Source organism: Indicator indicator, chromosome 36 (assembly GCF_027791375.1).
Source record: "Indicator indicator isolate 239-I01 chromosome 36, UM_Iind_1.1, whole genome shotgun sequence".
NCBI lineage: Eukaryota > Metazoa > Chordata > Aves > Piciformes > Indicatoridae > Indicator > Indicator indicator.
This window is the reverse complement of record NC_072045.1, coordinates 1,906,301-1,926,162: the sequence shown is the minus strand read 5'-3', so window position 1 is coordinate 1,926,162 and position 19,862 is coordinate 1,906,301. Positions and strand designations below refer to the sequence as shown.

The window sequence follows — 19,862 nt, the reverse complement described above, 5'->3', positions numbered from 1 at the left end:
TTCTAACATGTAGTGAAAGTCAGGCTTTGTCTTCCTTTCCACAGAGTTTTCATTCTCAGATCTCAAAATACCTTAGGAATATTAAAAAAAACAAACCCAAACCAACCAACCAACCAAACCCAACAACAAAAAAGCTAAGGCAATGTTCGCCCTGTGTCGCAGGTGGGATTGTTCTTTAACCTGTCAGACAGCTTGGAGAACAGAATTCAAGTGTCTGCTCTGGCCCTTATGCTGCTCCCCAAACTGGGATTAAAATTCAAGAGTCATTTTCCAGAGCCTTTCATCCTCCCCAGCTTCTGGAGCCAATGTTTTTCACATGATGGATGTCTCCTGAATACAATTTATCCAATGGCTGCTTGACTGAACACAGTATGGCAACTGGTAGCAGAGCCAGCTGATGGCCTTCCAGACCCAGAGTGACACAGGAGGAGCTCCTCTGGAGGTTTAAACAACAAACCTCTGTAGAATTCTATCAGATGATAGCATTTAGATTTTTGTGGGGATTCATTAGCTACATAGAGAGGTGATTCTGCCACTTCTCTCTGCTTTGGTGAGACCTCACCTGCAGTGCTATGTCCAGCTCTGTGGCTCTCAACACAAGGAGGACATGGACCTGCTGGGGAGGCTCCAGAGGAGGCCACAAAGATGATCCAAGGGCTGGAGCACCTCAGCTATGAGGACAGGATGAAAGTTGGGGGTGTTCAGCCTGGAGAAGAGAAGGCTCCAGGGAGACCTTAGAGCAGCTTTCCAGTAGCAGAAGGGGCTACAGGAGAGCTGGGGAGGGACTGCTTCCAGTCTAAAATCTTTCTCCTCTCATTTCCAACTGCTTGCTTTGGAAGGAGATGAAACTAAAACTGCTGCATTTTTCCCCAGTTATTGATGAACAAGCAGATTGGATTGAAAAGATATGAAGTGGATGGAAGAAACGTCCTGTTTTATTTTGATGAGGTAATGACTTCGAGTTTTAAAATTATGTTGCTTTTCAATCAAAAGCAAATGCCCAGTGGCTCAGGCATCAATGCAGTGTTGTGATGGTACCTCACAGATGGGGATTTATCCTCCAGCTTTAACTGCCCTGAGCCTCTTTTGGGGCAAGTCGGTGTGGTGGGTTTAGTTGGAAACTAAAGGATTGAAAGAGGCAGGTAATAAGCTTCAGCCCATATAGAATTTCTGGGAGATATCACTTAGTCCTTGCCTCAAAATAATTTCACCTTCAGGCACAAATAGCATGGCTAAAAGGATGGAATTAAAATGCAGTCTAATTCAGATATCCTGGCACATACCTGGGATTGGAACATGAGATCTCTCCTGTCTTGGCCATCAGTTTTAGCAGGCTGGCTGATGACAGGAGCAGTGTTAGGAGAGCCAGAGAACCCAGCTTGACTTTCAGGTTTGACTTTCCCATGTTGCTGTACAACAGTTATGTGCTTTGAAGGTCAGCAAGGCATCAGCTTTAGTTCATCCATTTTGGTTTTTGTTCGTAGTCTTAGTCTCTGCACCTAGTGTTGGAGCAGTGTTCATCTTCCCCAGGTGTCCAACACAGTGTGCTGCAGCAGGGCCACACAGTATTCATTCGTCTGCACTGCAAGTGCAGGTTTGGTTGCAATGAGTCTTTGCCATCATTTCACACAGATCCCAAGCCAGTGTATGACCTGTGTGAAGTTTCAAGCTTTCAGAGAGCACATAGTTGGGAAAACAGCTCCTGTTCCCATCAAAGTCTATGACTACTATGAGCCAGGTATGTGCCTCTCTGCTCTTTGGCCTTTGGCAGCAGCAGAGCTCTGGGCACAAGGCTCAGTTGTGATTTCTCCTTCTCGCTGGCCTGCAGCTTTTGAAGCAACTCGTTTCTACAACGTGAGTGAAAACAGTCCTTTGGCTCGGGAGCTCTGCGATGGGCCAGCCTGCAATGAGGTGGAGAGCTCAGCTAGCCAGTGGGTTGGTAAGTTCCACCAAAGTCAAGCAGAGATTTTAGAAAATGGAGCCTAAAACTATCCAAGGGTTTGGAATCCAAAATTATCACTAGAAGAATGCTCTACTTCAGTCTGGGTTAGTGGAGGCTTTATGACAGTTTGTGGAATAGCAGCAGTAAACTGATGACAGCCAAAAGTCTGCTCTGCAGTCACCAAAGTAATTTTTCTCTGCTTCAGAGACAAGATAGAATGTGTAACATGGGAAGAACCTGCAAAGGGTGAGATGTGTTAACAGAATTGAGACTAAAAACTCTTTCAAATACGGTTTGGGTTTCTTTCTCTAAAATGTCTTGCAGTAGAGGTCTGCAGTGACCTGGAGGAAGATTGAACACTTCCATACATCATTGGAAGAGTCACTTTCCCCAGAAACTGCATATGCTTTCTGTCCAATAGGTCATACAGAACAATTTCTTTATTCTAGGATCTGGAGTCTGCTGCAACAAGGCTCTGTCAGAAAGCTTGATTCCCACCAAGTGTGTAAATCCCTAGCAGAAGTCTTGGGGGATTCAACAAGAAAACTTGCATCAGAAGGATGTTGCTAGTCCACCTCCCCTTCCCCATGCTGTGTGAGAATATTTCTTTGGATGTTTTTGTTTGCTTTTCAGGCTTTGCCCACTCAGGGCCATGCAACAACATTTTTGGCTGCTTGGAGGATGAGTACTTTGAGCAGTGCCTGTGTTCCCGAGACTGTGGCTATGATGGGGAGCCTGTCTGTGGATCAGATGGACAGATATACCCTAACCACTGCCAGATGGAAGTAGCATCCTGCAGGAATAACACAAGGATAGAACAGATGCCCATGTTCCAGTGTTCTGCCTGTAGGTTTCATTCAGCTCCCTATTCTGTTACAATCTAGTTGCAGAACAGGACATGATGCTAATTGCAGAGGTGTGGCAGGGGAAGAACTCAGCATCTGGGTGTTGTTTTGCTGCTCATACTACAGGGGATCGAGTTACAAGAGCAGCTGCCTTCCTGCTTTCCTCAGAACCCCGTTTGTGTTCTCGTGTGTACATCTACCAGAGTGAACCTGAGACAGAATTAGTGACTGCTTTATCTGGAGGCAAAACCAGCAGCCATGAACTGTAACACTCTTTGGAGATCCTGCATGGGCTTTCAAGATGTGCAGTGTAGAAGTTCAGCGACCTGACTTTGCCACCTGTGAAGTGCAAACATTTTTCTAGAGATTCGTTAACATATTTTATGACCAATGCATTTCTTCTCTTCACAGCCAAGAATTTGCCAGAAGAAAGGGAGACACAACCCCACACAGCTGAGCAACCCAGCATTCAGCAGACTGCAGCAGGTACCCTCAGACCTTTGTATTTACCCAGGGCCTTTTGCTTTAGCCAAGGTGAAGCTTATCCTGTTGCTGTATAAAAGGGTCTGTGGCTCTTAAGCACATTGAAGTAAAGATGCTGAATTTCTTCATCTTTTAGGAAAGACAGAACATTCAGAAATACGAGGATGTCAAGGACACTTAGGGTGATAACTTCAGCAACAGACTGCCCCTTCTGGTCCTTTTCCTTTCAGGAAACCTTGCACCATGCCTGCTCTGTTCAGTGAACAGGCAAGAGTTAGGTAATTGTTCACAGAAGTAAAGTGACCCTTCTATTTTCTCAGCCCTGGTATGTTTGAACAAGACTCTCTCTGTGATCTTTTCTTCAACATGAAGCTGGAAACCAGGCTGATGTAACGTGTTCCAACAGACAACTGCACAGGATATGACAACAGTCTAAACCAGTGCAAGAACTAGAGGCCAGGTGGATTAACCTGGTCTGCAGAAGGTCTGTGCACAAATAGAGCTGGTAGTCTTGATTCACTCAGAGCCTCTGTTTGGAATAAAGGGCCTTAGTGAGCAGAAATGTTTAAGGTCAGTAGATGGAGGAGGCAGGGATTCGGCTGCCTGTTTTATTTGGTGTTCATATTCCTGCGTTCCTTTCCAAGGCTCATGTTGAACTTGCTGATGGCTCACAATAAATCTCACCAAGGAGCAGCAGAGTCAATAGAACAGTTTGTTTCATGGTGTTTCTAGTAAATAAACTGGACTAGATTTTTCCTGGCTGCTTTCCACTCAATAATTTTCCCCTGGATTCCAACTGTCCTAACAAATTGGTAAAACAAGTTAATTCTTGAAGAGAAGAGTCTGTGCCTTCCCTTGTCCTTGTTGTGCACCAGAGTTCAGACGAGCACATGTCCAACGTGACAGACGCCATCCTGTGCTCTGCCCTTCCTCTGCTCTACGGAAGTTAGCAGACAGTTTTCTTAGGAAGGTGAGGAGCACGGTGAATATTCTGTTAGGATTATTGTACCTCTGCTGTGAGGACAGGCTGGGAGACTTGGGGTTGTTCAGTCTAGAGAAGAGAAGACCTCCAGGGAGACCTCCTGGTGGCCCTTCAGTACTGAAAGGAGCTGATAAGGAAACTGGGGACAGACATTTTATCAGGAATAGGACAAGGGGGTAATGGTTTCAAACTAAAAGAGGGAGATTTAGACTGGAGAGAAGGAAGAAATGGTTTACACTGAGGGTAATGACACCCTGGCCCTGGCTGCCTGGAGAGGTGGGAGATGCCCATCCCTGGAGACATTCAAGGTCAGGCTGGATGAGGCTCTGAGCAACCTGCTCTAGGTGGGGATGTCCCTGCTTACTGCAGGGGAGCTGAGCTAGATGACTTCCAGAGGTCTTTTCCATTTCACTGTGTTCTATGGTTCTTGTTTCATTTATGTGTGCTGAATTTTTAAGCAGATGGTGAATTAAGAGCCCTATGCCATAAGGATCTCTTTGTTAAGGCTCAGGTGGTCAGAGATGGCTTTGTTTGTAAGGTCTGGGAGTGCTAGATTCTCCTGGAAGGCAGATCCTTCTCTGAGCTGAGCAGCCTTGGTAGAATGAGCATTCAGAAATAAAACTGACTAAATCCTGCATCAGGAAGAGCTCCCAGCATGTGATTTTCATTAATTCTCTGGACTCCTCCCAGGTCAACCACGCAAGACATGAATCAAAGTTTAACAAGTGAATGAATCCCTCCTGCCCAGCTCTCCTTGGGGCTTGCTGGTGTGTTAGCACTGAAGCATGTGATGGGTTTAAGTCAGCTTAGGTGCTCTGGGTTTGCAGCTCTGATGAGCCATGGCTAAAGCTGATTTCCTAAAAGGATGCAAAACTCCAGGAGCCGAAACAAGCTCAGGGCACGTTGATGAAACTGCCTCAAGTGTTGTTAATCTTCAGGAAATGCCATTTTCTTGAAGAACCACATGGTGTTTATCTTGTCTGAGACCTTTCTGTGTTTGCCACCAGACTTGTGCATGCTCAGCTTGGTTTGATGCTTTCCTTGATAGCTCTTTTCTGTGCTACCCCAGCAATGGCAGCAATGAAAGCCAGCTTCCTCCCAGCAAGCAGTGGTAGGATGTCAGAGTACATTGGGGCTTGTTCTTGCAAACAAACTTGCAGGGCAGATCCCTATCAGCCCTGAGTTTGCTGCAGTAAACCTCAGCTCCTGGTTTGTGCTGTTCAAGGTAAGCAGCTGTGCACCGATGGTGCTGAGCAATCAGAATGCAGCACTGCATGCATCACCTAGCTGCTATCAAAGCATTTTAAAAAGCAGATGTAGCAGCAGTGGCTAAGGTTTCATCTTCAAACTGCAGCCTTTTTTGTACAGATGGGGAGATCTTCACATCTTTAGAAATATTCTCTTGATTGAGGGAAAGTGTATATAGAGAGAGGACTCCACTGAAACAACTCATCTCTGAATCCCCTTCCTCAGCTGTTCTTTCTTACAGGCAAAATAATGAGACTCAGAGGAACAGAACAGCATTTTGATAAGTACCATGGACCCACCTTTGCCTCTAAGCATTGAAGCTCTTCTAGGATGCTTCACAGCCTGGTCTGGCCATGTTTGCTTATACTGAAAGCTTCTGAAGCAGGATTTTGGTTGCAAACTGGAGTGTCAGTGTTTTGTGCCTCTCTGCTGGTGGCTTCCCTAAGATCATTGTCACATGAGGCTACAGAAATACGGGTGGGACTTCAGAGGCTCAGGGATCCTTGGTAGCTGTGATATCATCTCCCTGAAGAAGCAGTGGTTTGATTGCCTCCATAAGTCATTAACCCTCTTCTGAAACTCCCTAAATCTTTCCTGCAAACTGTGCTAAATCTCCAGCCACAGATGCTGGAGAGCAATGTGCTCGTGTCGTGATCCTGCATGTATTCAATGGAGAAGCGGTGTCAAAGGGGGTTGCACAGTACTCGGTGGTCCCAGTGCTTCTATTCTGTTGCACTCTGCCTGCTTCCAGCTTTCTCCCCACCACTGGGACCATGTTACTTTTACAGGTCTGCTCAGGCAGTTAGAAGGGCAAGTAGCTGGAAGAAAATTCTTGGTGGCTGTTGTGCTTTAGAAACCAGTCCAATTAACTGTATCACACACAGTGGATATTAGGAAAAATCTCTGCTGCAAGAGTGGTAAGGCGTTGGAACAGGTTGCGCAGGCAGGTGGTGGAGTCACCATCCATGGAAGTGTTAAGAAATATGTGGCTGTGGCACTTTGGGACATGGTTTAGTGGCCATAGTGGTGTTGGTTTGATGGCTGGATGATGTTAGAGGGCTTTTCCAACCTTAGTGATTCTGTGATCACTGGCTCCTAACAAGAACATCAGGGTGAGCTCTGCTTGCAGCTGGAGTTACCTCCCAAGGCTCCCTGATGGGCACATTATTCACAGGGCTGCTCCTGCAGCATTGATGGAGCTTGCAAGAGGCCATTTTTCTTCCCCCCCCTCCCCCAGTGTTCAGCAAACATTGGCTGAGGCACAAACATTTGGAGCAGGGGCAGTGGTTTGTGTGCAACAGAAAATGTTGCCGTTCGTCTTTGCTTTGATTTGCAGTGTTACATTCATCGGAAGAGTGAGGTCTGTGATGTTAATTCTGTCCCTGGTGGACAGCAATCATGCATTCATAGAAGGAGTTCATGATCTGGCAGGTTCTCACATGGAGAAGGTCAAGAAGAAGTGAACACAGAGACTGACTCTGCTTTCAGGCAAGTGTTCCCCTGCCTAGGGCTGAGCCTGTTGCTCAGGATGTGGGAGACAACAGGGAAGAGCCTTCAGATATTTTATTTCTAGAAAACAAACATTTTAAAAGGCCTTGATGAGTGTTCTCCTTAAATAAAGCCAGCTTTGCAGGGTGGAGGAAAAGAGAGACTTCTCCTCCCTGCCACAGCTGTGACTCAGTGCTTGCTTTGGTGTGGATGACAGCACTCTCCCCAGGAAGCAAACAGGAACGATGCACAGCTGAGCTGGCCCAGGAACAGTTTAGAAAGCAGGGATTGACTGATACTCCTAGAAGGCTTTTTGTCCAGTCCTACCCTCTGGACAGCAAGCACTCACCCACCACAGAGACGCAGCCTGCTTTGGGTGGGATTCTTGCTGTGAGGGACCTACCAGGGTCCTAGCACAGACTGGCATGAATGCAAGGGGGGTGAACATTTCTGACTATGCTGTGTCTGCTCCTCTTCAATGAGGGAAATTTCTCAGTGGTGGCTGTGCTGAAACAGATGTGTCTCAGCTACTGCTAGTTCAGGCTAAGGGAGAAAGGAGTGACTTTGATCATAGACTCATAGAATTGTTTTGGTTGGAGAAGCCCTTTCAGAGCATCCAGTCCAACTGTTCTCTAACTCTACCAAGGCTGGGGCTAAACCATGGTCCTCAGCACCACAGTTCTGCAGCTTTGAAACACCTCCAGGGATGGGGATTCAACCAGCTGGTGCCAGTCTTTGAGAACCCTTTCAGTGAACAAGATTCTTCTAATGTCCAACCTAAACCTCTTCTGGTACAACTTGAGGATATTTTCTCTCCTCCTATCCCTTGTTGCTTAGGAGAGGAGACCAACCTCCACCTGGCTCCAAGCTCCTTTGAGGGAGTTGTAGAGAGACAGAAGATTTGCCCTCAGCCACCTCCTCTCCAGGCTGAAAAAACCCAGCTCCCTCAGCTGGTCCTCACCAGACCCAATGTAGGTTCCTAGCCTGTTGTGTCAAAATCTTCACTCTGGTTGGGCTGAAGATAAATCTGCTGACACTGCTCCTTTCCATGCCATGCTCCATCACTCTGCCCTCTGGCTTGAGACTTGCTGTTCTCAATCAGTGCTTAGAGGAGCGCAGAGACCACACCTCTTCCTATGGACTTGTCGCTCCTTACACAGATACTTGATTTGGACCTAGCCAAAGCAGAGAGATGGATTTTGGGGTGCAGAGTAACTTATCTGTGACATCTGATGATCCCAAAGATTCCTCTTACTCTATGCAGGTCTTGAGGTGAACTGGTTCCTTACTTTAAAGCGAGGCTTTCATATTTGTTCAGATTTCATGGCCCTTTTTTTTTTTCCCCCTTTTTTTTTTCCCCCTCTTTCTCTCTCTCTCCAGTTTTCAGGTCTCAGACTGGGAAATCAAATACTCTGTTTACAGCAGTTTTTCTCCTGGCATGTGGATCTCAGCATGCACAGGTCCATGGATATGTGCATCCAACTTTTCTCATGTCAGGCACTCATTTGGGCTCTGATTTGCCTCCCTAGTTAAGATTCTTTTCTTCTGATGTCATTCCCCTTTTCTGTGCTGCAATATGTGATGGTGAAATGCGGGTTTTTTGGCTTGAGCATCCCCTGAGACTCCTCGGTTTCCTTTCCAGCAGAGGAAGGCCCTCCCCTCCAGCCAGACCTGTCTTACTACTCCTATGAGTACGATCCAGAGCCCTACGTGTCGGAAGCTGACATTTTTGAGGTGGTGGCAGAACTGACAACAGCAAGCATGGTGAGAGAAGTGGACAAGAGTCAGGAAGTAATGACCACAGTAGAATGGTGAGCTGGAGAGTGGGGGATCATGAATCTAGTTTAAAAGTCAGCATTAAGCACTTCCTGATCTGATGGATCAGTTCCTCACAAGAGGCATTCTCACAGTCCGCCTGCTAACCTCTTTAGAACATAGGATAACTTTGGTTGGAAAAGACCTTTGAGATCCTCCAGTCCAACCATTCTATAACTCTACCAAGCGTGGGGCTAAACCATGCCCTCAGCACCACACCTCTGTGTCTTTGAAATGCCTCCAGGGATGGGGATTCAACCCCTCCCTGGGAAGCCTGTGCCAGTGGTTGAGAGCCCTTTCAGTGAAGAAGTTTCTTCTGATGTCCAACCTAAATTCTTTAGCAAGGAATCATTAAGAATTAAACCTTGCTAGGGCAGCATATAAAGGTCTTTGTCCCCAGCAGGATGAAAAGTGATGTTTTAAGCTTTTTTCTGCCCAGTCCCCCTGATGCTTCACAAAGATGTGTAATGGGAAGGTGACTTCTCTTCATTATCTTCTCTTCAACAGACAGATGTAATCTGAGCAAAGAGAAGAGGCTCAGAATCAACTCGTCTATGAGTTCATTGCTACAGAGGACCTGCTGCAGACTGAAACTGACCGATGACTACTTGCTGGTGCCTTCAGAACTGTAGGCTTTGCTGCCCCATGGGGGGATCCCGAGTGCTAAGGGGGACACTCAGCCTGATTTTTCTGTCTATTTTCCTGCCTTTTGTGCATCCTCTTTGGAGTATTTCCAAGGATGAGAGAGACTAGCATGCTGTGCCCTCTAGGTGAAAAAAATAGGGGCTGGAATACCAACCTATAGACCATCTCCAAGTGTTTTCTCTGCTATCAGCATACTGCAAATGCCATTTCCTAGCTACGTTTAGACGCTAAGGCCAGGCGTTGTGCTTAGCCAAACTGCTGTTTGAGGAAAGATGGCTGAGAAGTTTTCTCTCAAATTTGTAATAATAAAAATCAGTGTGTTTTGCTAATTATGACATAGAAAGAGGTTGACCATCTCTCCCAGCCTATAGGTCTACTGTACCCATGACAATGTCCCACTAGAAGTTGTTCCCCATAGGCTCCACGTTCAGGGAATCTGTTGGGAGGTTCATTTTACAAGAGAACACTGAAATCTCCTGTCAGGCTAAAAGGCTTTGACTGTCCACCACGAGGCTGTTGGCTTCAGGTTTCAGGGGTTTGCCAGCTAGAGCAGTGATGAGGATTAGGTGGGGGAGCCCTCTTCATGTTGCACTATGAGCTGATAATGGCTGCTTGCAGCTTTCTCAGCCCTTTTCCTGCTTTTAACCCTGGCATGAAAATAGAGCTGACCCAAGGCAGAGTCCTGTTAAATGCTTGCCTGACCTTACCAGCCACTCCTATTCTGCTCCCACTAGGATCCCATGGGATGGTTGTCCTGGACATAGTTGTTTGTGCATGGGCCCTGTACAAATCACTGGTGTCACAGAGGCTGGACTCCCTCAGACTGACCTGCCCCAATCAATGTGGTAAAACTAAAAACAAAAGCTTTGTGCTTCCAAAAATGCAGGGGCCAAGATTTTTTTGGGTTTTGTTTTTCCTTCCAGCCTGGAGCAATATTGTTCTCTTTGGAGGAGCTGCATGCAATTGCCTGTTGCAAAATAGCATTAGTATTTTATCTTCCTACTTCTCTTGTTACCAGGACCCAGGGTAGGGTGGAAATCCCTTTTGAGGGTGTTTATTGATGAATGGAAACAGGAAAAAGTCCAGCTCCATTCATTTTTTAGGGCTTGTTTACACAGGAACCAAGAATATATCCCAGTACAGACATTCCGTTCCAGAATAAAGGCAGTTTTATTCAAGAGAAATGTTGTCATGGGCACAGATCAGGAGGTATCCCAGGAGCTGGGCACCTGCAACTTCCAGCCTTTTTTGTCTTGGGCCAGGTATCTGCAGAATGCAGCTGATGTGAGGGTCTGGGTCTTGAAGCTCCCAGAAATTTCAGAACTGCTTTGCTGGCAAGTTCCCAACCTTCCTGGGAGAGTGAGATATTTACTCACCCTCATAATGTCCTTGTGCCTAGCTTCCCACAGAACGTGGGACCCCTGTCCCAGTGCTTCTCCTTCCTTTTTTCTGAAGGTCCCTCACTGCAAAAGGAGCAAAGTGCCAGTGGGTTTGTCAGCCCTAGAGATTCCTACGTGCATCCACTTCTGTTGCTGAATAGCAGCAGCAGCACTGGTTGTCACTGATTTGTGCTTGCAGTCCTTTCAATGGATATTTATATATTTGTAATTGTAGATTATGCAGAGCAGTCATTACCATGGTATTTATTTTAAAGCAATAGGTCTTTTGCTCTTTCTTGTTCAAGTGCTTTCACCTTGTCTCTTCCCTTGTTCCTTGCCTTAGTCTCAGTAGAAAACAAACACCAGAAGAATGTGCAGCTTGCTTGAGGAACATCATTGAAACAACAGCACTTGCTTTGCAGATGTCAGCTATTGCCACCTAATGCACAGTTACCTGTTAATTACACTGTGTTTCAGTGTTGTGAACAGATCATCTCTTTAGACAACCCCATCTCAATTTGGGGATTAGGGTTGGATTTGGGGTTTTTGTTGGTTTGCTGGTTGGGTTGTTTTTTTGTTTGTTTGGTTTTTGGTTTTTTTTTTTTTGGGGGGGGGTTTGTGTTTTTTCAGTGCTTGCTATTTCTGACTAAGTGGGAAAAGCCTCCTGTGCTCAGCAGCTGGCACCCCCCGCACATGCAGGACTGCACCCAGCAGATAGGTTCTAGTTTCTCACCTGTGTTTCTCCCCTACACATACCTATGAGTGCAGCTCTGTGATTATTTTTGGTTTATGCACACAAATCTTAGCAAGTCTGAGTCCAGAAAACGGTTTGGTTTAGAATCTGATAAATATTTAATTAAAAACTGATTTTAAGACAATATTGTCTGTCTCTTCTTACTCCCAGTGCAGCCTGTCTGTCTGTTTGGTCACACCTTTACTGTAAAAAAAAAGAATTCAGGAACACTGAGGTGGTTTATTGCTCATTTTCTACCCTGCTGCTGGCTGGGATATGCCTAGGTTGTGTCCAAGAGCTGAGCTGGCTGCATTCTGTCAAATTTGCAACAAGTTCCATCACAAGAAGCTTGGACACCTTTTCATAAGAGACAGCTCTTGAAATGTGTGTGACATTACACAGAAGTGTGGAGATCCAGAGCAAGAGTTTTCTCAGTTCTTTAATTGATTTCCCTTCAAAAGACATCATAGCTTTTAAAAACAATCCCTTCATATGGCCTTCGCCCCACAGAAATTGTAGCTGCAATGGGTTATTTGCAAAGACAGGGATTAGTACATGGGGTTTTTACCCTTGTTACCAACCATGGGCTGACATTACTGTGGTGCTGCTGACTAAACAAGTCCATGATGTGTTTGCTGGAAAAGCCAGAGCTCTACACTCTCTTGACAGAATATTTTAGTTCAGAAGAGTCCCTCTCACCCAGGCACTTCCTAGTACTAGCAGAAACAGAAACAGCACACAGATAGCAATGAGCTTGCAAGATACGCTGGAAACACCAGACCTAGGTGTGTGGCAAGAGCATCCCTGGCAATGTGTGACCATCTGAGAAGCTGCATGCAGTGTCCCAGTAACAGATCTGTCCATGTCAAAACACTCCACGTCTTGGCTGGACTCCACACTTCTCAAGGAATCCTGTGGCCCATATTTGTTTGATCTTAGTTATGCAGGAAGGAGAGAGGATTTGTCTCCCAGGAAATGCTTCTCACTGCTCTGGAGGAAACTTGTGGAATCCCAGTGTTGTCATCTCATCCCCATCGTATGTTGTGAGTGTGGTGGGAGCAGGGAGCTGGGATGGAGGCTTACACCAGGGAGTCTTTAGAACTCTTTTGAGGCAGTGTTTCCTTGGAAGTTTTTAGGGATGTGGTATTTTGTTTCCTATGACCAAAGAATTTCCTTCTCACCTTATTCCTGAAGTCCTCAGAAACGTAGTAGTAGACAAAGGGATCAGCACAGCTGTTGAAGGTGCTGATGGCCAGGCTCACCATGTAGCTGATGTACAGGTTGCTGTACAGGTTGCCATAGCGCTTGCAGTTATAGCTGGAGTAGTGAACAAGGAGGAGAATATTGCTGGGAGTGTAGAAGGCCACAAGTGTGAAAAGCACCAGAGCTGTGAGCTTCACGGAGTAGGAATAGCGCTTCCCACTGCGCAGGAGCACGTGCAGCACCGAGCAGTAGCTGAAGAGCATCACCAGCAGTGGGACAAGGAAGGCACAGGCGATCAGGCAGATGAAGTAGTAGAAGAAATAGGCCTCCTCTTCCTGCCTGGGGAGGACGTCATGGCAGAGCATGAGGTCTGCCCCGTACAGGGGGTAGGACTGCTGCTGCAGGGTCAGGGGCAGCGTCAGCAGGGCAGCACAGAGCCAGATGGCGGCGCAGGTGGCGGCAGCAAAGGCAGGGGTGCGGAAGGAACGCGAGGAGAAGGGGTGCACAACGGCCAGGTAGCGGTCGGCGCTGATGCAGGTGAGCAGCAGCACAGAGCAGTACATGTTCCCGTAGAAGAAGGCTGTGGTCAGCCGGCACAGGCCCTCCCCAAAGGGCCAGTGGTTCCCCAGGAAATAGTACACAATCTTGAAGGGCAGCACCAGGACGAGCAGCAGGTCTGCTGCAGCCAGGTTCATCAGGAAGACTGTGGAGGTCAACTTCTCAGCCCGGGTGGCCAGGACCCAGAGGGCCAACCCATTGGAAGGCAGCCCCAGCAGGAAGACCAGGCTGTAGAGGCAGGGGATGAGCCTCACCGTGACCACGCTGCCCAGCTGAGCACGCGTGGCCTCACGGACCAGCAGGTAGGTGACATTGTCTATGGTGGCCTTTTCACTGGGAATGGATCGGGGGCACGCTGTGACCTCTGGTGTCACCTGCTCGTGGGTGCTATTCTGAGAGTAATCTGTCAGAGAAATGCAGGCTGTTACTGGCTGTTCCTGTAGGTGCCCTTGAGCTTTGCAGAGCAGGCTGCATGTCAAGCACTTACCCTAAAGGTTTGCACTTTGTGTTGGGGTCCCTAAAAATGTTTGGGTTTTTTTCTGTAAAATGCCGTTGTGTGATGGGCAGAAGAAGCTGGCTCATAGCGTTAGGTGTGCAGGAGCCGCCACCAGCACCCCCACTGAAAATGTGCAGGGCTGCCCCCAGTTCACGAATGTCTGCTGTGTTGCACAGCTCTCAGAAGGCCTGGGAAACCTCTGCCCAGCTTCCAAAAGAATCCCAAGGCTTGGGGCCACTCCAGGGTAAAGTCATGGCTGTGGGGGATCTGACTTTTAGCTAAAGATTTTGGTTTCAGGCACTCTCAAGTTTCTTACCACTGTCTTCCACCCCAGTTTCTTCCTCTCCCACATCACCTCCTGCCACAACTACAGCAAGTATAGAGCTGAAGCAGTGTGCTTCCATGGGGCAGCTTTGAAGAAAGCTTTCAGGGGTCTCACAAAGGCACCAAGTGCTTTCAGAAGCAGCAATTTTTGACTCCATGATCTACAACTCACCATCATAGTCTGCAGAGGTCAGGCAGAGTCTCCAGAAGGCACAGCACAGCACCAGCCCCCATGACAGCCATCTGCTCCTGAAGGTCTCCATCCTGCTGCTGGCTCCAGCCACGCACGGCTGTGCCCAGAGCCCGCAGGACAGGCAGCCTTGGTGACCCTGCTTGTGCGTTTCCTTTGTTAGCCCTTAACTCACGGAAGCACCAGGCTCACCCCCCAGGATGGGCCCTGCAGGGCTGTCACCACATCCACGAGCGGTGACCAAGCAGAGCCTTAGCTCCAGTGTGGGATGCAGGGCTGGGAGGGCCTATCCCCATCCACAGTATTTGGAGGTTGTGCTTCATCGTCACAGCTAGACGATGGCTCGAGTGACTCACTTGGGTCTCCTTCCTGCTCCAGAATATTCCTGGAAATAACAAATATGGTCAGATTTGATGCAGTCTGAATTTGGTTTAGAGTGTAAACTGAACTTCTGACCTCCTGTGTCAAGCATCCTTCAACCCAAGAGAGACTGAACTGGCTCTGTGTGAGATTTGAGGCCTTTCCCCACTCCCTGATTCAAAAATGTTTTCTGGTAGCGTAGACTAAGCAGAAACACAGATAAGTAATGGAAGAGCAGGAGAGCTGCAGATCAAGATGATTCTCCCCATCTCCCAGGGGTGGCACCGGCCTCTTGCAGCCTCATGTTGTGACAGTTAAAGGTTTTCAGTGTCTGCCTTGCAGCCTCCAGATCAGGCTGGGCCTTTTGGAATTCTCTTGCACCTTTATGTCTGCTCCTGCTCCCTGGCTAAAGAGGGCACAAAGCTCCTGCATGCTCCTTTCTTGACCTCGCTGCAGAGGATGATTAAAATGCAGTGGTTCGGAGGTGTTTGCATTTGAAAGCATCAGCACTAGCATCAGCCTGGCGTCCTACCACACAGAGGCTAAGTGGCCAGTCCCAGGGCTTGAGAGCTGTGCTGTGTTTCCGCTGATAAACTGCCCGGCACAGGGAGAGCTGCTCCATCCAGCAGGAAAGGGGCCTGACAGGGGTATGCAGGAAGTCTGCTTTTGGGTAGATAATGGTGAATTTCAGCTGCTCTTGCCCAAGAGGAGCTGTGTTTTTCCACCCAGGTAACCCCCAAGAGGGCTGAGCTCTCTGTGTTAGCTCAGAGCTGTGGTTTGCTGCTGCTTCATACCTGCTGGGTATATGGAGAAGACAACTCATGATGTGGTAAGGGGGACTGGCAGAAGTTACCTGAACCTTCAAGAGCCTTTGTGGCTTGCCTCCCCTCCCCGCCCCCTTGAGAGTGTAAATCCTTTCCATGCTCTGCCTTACACAGCAAGTCCCAAATCCTGTCACCTGTGTAAGAGCCTCAGCATGACCACTTTCTGGTGGTCACCAGCTGGGTAAGCCAGCAGGACAGGAGGTCATCACTTGAGAAGTTGCTGGTTTCTGGGCTGCTGCTCTCCAGTCCCCTGCCTGGCTTCACAAGGGAGTGAAGACAAGAGCCAGAGTCTGGGCAGTAGGAACTGTAAATTTGGTTTGGCAACCTGAGGAGCAGTTGACTTCTTTCTCCCCAGCTTATGAATGGCCTCTTCTGTAAAGGTTGCAAATCTAAGCCTGACTGCTGTTTGATGAGATTCCTGTGTTCCAAGGAGAAAATGACCCTATTTCCTTTGCTTTCACCATATTCTCACATCCTTGGGCCGAGCATGTTGAGAGGTAGAGTTCCACTGGCAGGGACAGGGAAAAATGCAGCGTTAGATGGTTTGCTTTTGTGATTCTCTCAGGATTTATGAACCATTACAGAGTGACTCATGTGGCCACGTATTTTCCATGCCTCAGCCAGGATCCTTTCCATGCTCTGTATGCAAAAAATTAGCCATAATCAGGCTCAGATAGTGTGCAAATTGCAGCCCTGCTTCCTAGGGCCAGGTTTCTGGAGTGGAGCAGAGCAAGGTTACGCCTCTGTAGCCTTCATTTCTTCAGATGCTGTGAGATCTTTAGTGACTGCTTTAGATGAAAACCAGCTTGTGTGAAAATTCTGATGCCAGAGGTTTGTCACAGCTTGTTAACATCTATTCAAGTCGTGTGATCCCTGCCCTGTGGGGTAACAATTTGGTTTTAAAGTAATTTGTTGTGCAATAGATCATCTTGTGGGAGAAGGTGCTTTTTTATTCCATGGCTCTGAACCCAGAAGTCATAATGCTAGAAAACAGGCTGGGGGTTTTAAAGCTCACTGCTTCTCAGCCCTGTCTTTCTCTCTGTGCATCACTGTGACAGGGACACACGTAAACAAAAATAGAGCCTGAAATACTGGTGCTGCCTTAATTCAGAAAACTGCTAATTCTTGTTCCATCCTGCAAACCTGAAAGATACTTTTAAGCTGTCTTTCTTTCTCTGTCCTTGCCAAAGCTGTCCACTTGCTGAGCTCTCCAACCGCTCTTGGGAAATATCAGATCCAGCTGTCTCTCCCTGTGAGCGCAGGGAATGTCCTCTTTGTGACAAGTCCAAGACCTCTTTGAGAAGTCTAGTATAAAGTGGCCTCTGAGGCATCACGTTAATCAAACGATTCCATGCAATTTATGCATCTGAGGATTGTTCCTGGGAGAGCAGCAGTTTGTTACCCTGTGAGAAAATAATACCGGCAGAGAAAGCGGAGTTGTCTTTTGTTATGGCAACGGAAGTGTTGAGGATGATGTCAAGGAAACTCCTATCAGATCTGGGTCACATCACCATGGCCTGATCTGCAAAATCTGCACATTCACTTGTTATGCGGAGCTCACAGGGAAGGCAAGCTCAACATGTTACTGCCCAGAAATGTGAGGAGGTTGAGGGAAAGGCGGGTGGAAAGTTATTTTCACGGTTGGAGTATTGTCTTAACCTGTAGCAGATGTGCCTCTAGCTCCTAGAGCTTCTCTTCAGTGGCTTCAGTTGTATTTAGCTTGCCAACATTTGGGGGCCAGGCCTGAACCAGGTTTTTGTGCCACACCTCTCATGGCAAAGGTGCTGCTAGAAACCAGCCAACCTGTGCTAAACCCACACTTGCCTGGCACTGCATGCTGCTTCCCCTGGAGACCCATCTCTGCAGGGAGCAGCTGTGCCACCCTATGGCCTCTGCTCTCACCCAGCTGAGGACCTTTGCTCTGAGAGGTCCTGGCAGCAGGCATGGCCGTGGATCCACCCCCACTGTCTTCCTCCATGGGAGCTCCTGTTGCACACCCCTCACAGGAAATTTATTTCCCTTCTTTGTTAACCAGTGCTATAGCTCCATATGCTTACTGCGCACTAACTTCTCAGCATGGGTAGGGTTAGAAATTTGCTGCCTGCTGGACAACTGTAAGTAAGCTGGCACACATCAAACCCTAACATCCTGCAGCTTGTCTAGCAGAGAAGTTCATCCAGCTTTCCAACTGCATTTTTCTACCATTTAAAGTCCAGTTTCAGGTGCAAGACCACCAATTGCTCCTGCACTGGAACATAGGTTCCATGTAAACATAAAGACAAAAATTCTTCACTTTGAGGGTGGTGGAGCCCTGGAGCAGTTTGCCCAAAGAGATTGTGGAGTCTCCTTTTCTGAAGGCATTCAAGACCCATGTGGATGTCTTCCTAGGTGACCAGGTGTACTGGTTTGGGGCCAGACAGATTGTCTCTTGCCCCAAAAGGGACAAAAGAATGACACTCACACAAACGGATTGGAGAGTGATGGAAAGTTTAAATGGAAAAGCAATTGGTGAAACTACAAAACACTACAAAGCATAGTGGCAAAGAACATCCCAAAAGCATACAGAGCCCCTTACATAACACCCAGAGGCTTCCCAATCCTTCCCTTCTCCCCACACCTGAGGGTATACCCAAACTCCCAGGGCTCTTTCTTCCCTCCCTTTCTCCCACTGCTAGGCAAGTCTCAGGCTGGCCAGGTCTGAGACTGCCCCCCCTCCTCCATTCTCCTCCTGGCATTAGGCCTAGACAGGCCTAAGAGGCCAAGAAGATACTCCCCTGGCATTACCCGATAAGAGAGGACATCTCCCATGGGAGCAGAGAGGGAAGAAAGAGAAAGATAATGACTTTGCAGATGGATTTATAGGGCGCAGGATTTATGGGTAGAAATACGTCGTTTCCTGTGTCCACCCCTATTGGGTGGGCACCCAGGACACCAGAGGTGTAATTTATGTGGCAGTAGGAGGGGGCACCCAGCCTAAACTGCCACACCAGGCTATAGGAGGGGGGGTTGGACTAGACAATCTTCAGAGGTCCCTTCCAACCCCTACCATGTAGGGATTTTTTGTGATTCTGTAAATTCTGGAGAGTGGCAGAAAGTTTAACTTAAAATAAATTTTAAGCAGTGAGAGCTGCAGACTTTTAAAATCAGTATTTTATTTTACTTGAATGTGCAAATAAATATAAAAAAACTACATTCAAAGAACTGGCAAAGCAATTACAAGCCCAAAAGCAAAGATCCTTCAAAAAAATAGAAGAGCAAACTCTTGAATCAAGGTTGTGCTAGCACTGACACAGCAGTCGAGCTTAAACTCTCAGCCATTAAGCAAGCCCCTCTCAAGCTTGCACTGCCTGCTGACGCCATTCGCATCATTTGCTGCTATCCCTTGGGAGACAAGAGTACTGGCAAGGGCAAAAGTCTTTATTTAATCCATTCAGATCATAAATTAAGGTTTACAAAATAAGGATGCTTAAAACTACCTGAAGTACACTTAAAAATGGGGAGGTGAAACAGGACGGTGTGCAGGCAGTGACCCTCCTGCACCTCAGGACATGTGGAATCAAATGCATTTTAAGCCACAAGTTGCAACCTATTTCCTAGTAAACATTTTTCTGTATCATAAACTCATAAAATTTGGCACAGTTGTCATCTCCACTGGAGAACAGTGGAGAGGTGAACATGACTGAGGTGTATTTTGCTGAGCTGTCTAGAAGCAAAAACGGGATCCTGTGCTTCGCACTGGGCTCATCCCCCTGCTCCTCCACCCAGCCCCCAGAACTCTGCTGTGGAAGGGGAAGAACCTTCAGACCATTTCAGTAACCAAACTTTAGCAGACAACCAGCCAACAAGAACATGAGCTTCTGACGAAGTCCTGTGCTGGCAGTAGTTATGCAAGTGGCCACAAATGCCAGAGACTGGCCCCCCTCCTTCCCTCCTACAGATTATTTTGCACAAAAAGACAAAGAGTCAGTACAGTTTTCTATTAAATGTACCCCAAAGGCCAATTTTTCTGCTGTCAAAAGAGACAATTGCAAAACCAGTGTTGTACAGTGGAAATAACCCAGGACAAATCCTGCAGGCTACTACTTCAGTCTGGCAGAAATTATAACTGAGATCAAAGCCACAGAAAATATGGGGGTCGGGGGGTTATTCCCCTAAAAGCCAGGAAAAAGCTGCAGGCATAGCTGAGAGTCGGCTGGATTTGCCTCAAGACACTGTATTTGTAATACACTCCACGGACAGTGTGCTTGCCTTTGGCCCCTCAGAAACAAGAGGGATCGAGGACAGACAACAAAATCTTGATTTTTTTTTTTTCAACAGATTGAGTCACAAGGGAGGTGGGGTTCTGCA

General features: G+C 47.4%; 2 protein-coding genes across 2 annotated transcripts in view; one reads left to right on the top strand and one right to left on the bottom strand.

Annotated features, from left to right (window-relative positions):
* CPAMD8 (C3 and PZP like alpha-2-macroglobulin domain containing 8) overlaps window positions 1–9,336 on the top strand; it is a 42,315-nt gene extending 32,979 nt beyond the window's left edge. The window contains exons 37-43 of the mRNA XM_054396049.1: window positions 874–948; window positions 1,633–1,738; window positions 1,829–1,939; window positions 2,576–2,788; window positions 3,199–3,273; window positions 8,631–8,799; window positions 9,311–9,336. Coding sequence (XP_054252024.1) covers window positions 874–948; window positions 1,633–1,738; window positions 1,829–1,939; window positions 2,576–2,788; window positions 3,199–3,273; window positions 8,631–8,799; window position 9,311 — 750 coding nt within the window. The 3' untranslated portion in view covers window positions 9,312–9,336. The remainder of the gene's footprint in view (window positions 1–873; window positions 949–1,632; window positions 1,739–1,828; window positions 1,940–2,575; window positions 2,789–3,198; window positions 3,274–8,630; window positions 8,800–9,310) is intronic.
* Window positions 9,337–12,639: 3,303 nt separating this feature from the next.
* F2RL3 (F2R like thrombin or trypsin receptor 3) lies at window positions 12,640–14,404 on the bottom strand. The gene is made up of 2 exons (XM_054396313.1): window positions 14,314–14,404; window positions 12,640–13,724 (listed from the first exon to the last, which is right to left on the bottom strand). The coding sequence occupies exons 1-2, from the start codon at window positions 14,402–14,404 to the stop codon at window positions 12,640–12,642; spliced, it is 1,176 nt and encodes a 391-aa protein (XP_054252288.1).
* Between the last annotated feature and the right edge of the window lie 5,458 nt (window positions 14,405–19,862).

Coding starts and splice junctions, on each gene's coding strand:
- F2RL3 (XM_054396313.1), bottom strand. CDS start 14,404: ATGGAGACCTTCAGGAGCAGATGGCTGTCATGGGGGCTGGTGCTGTGC. Junction 13,725..14,313: donor GACCTCTGCAGACTATGATG/GTGAGTTGTAGA, acceptor TTTCTCTGACAG/ATTACTCTCAGAATAGCACC.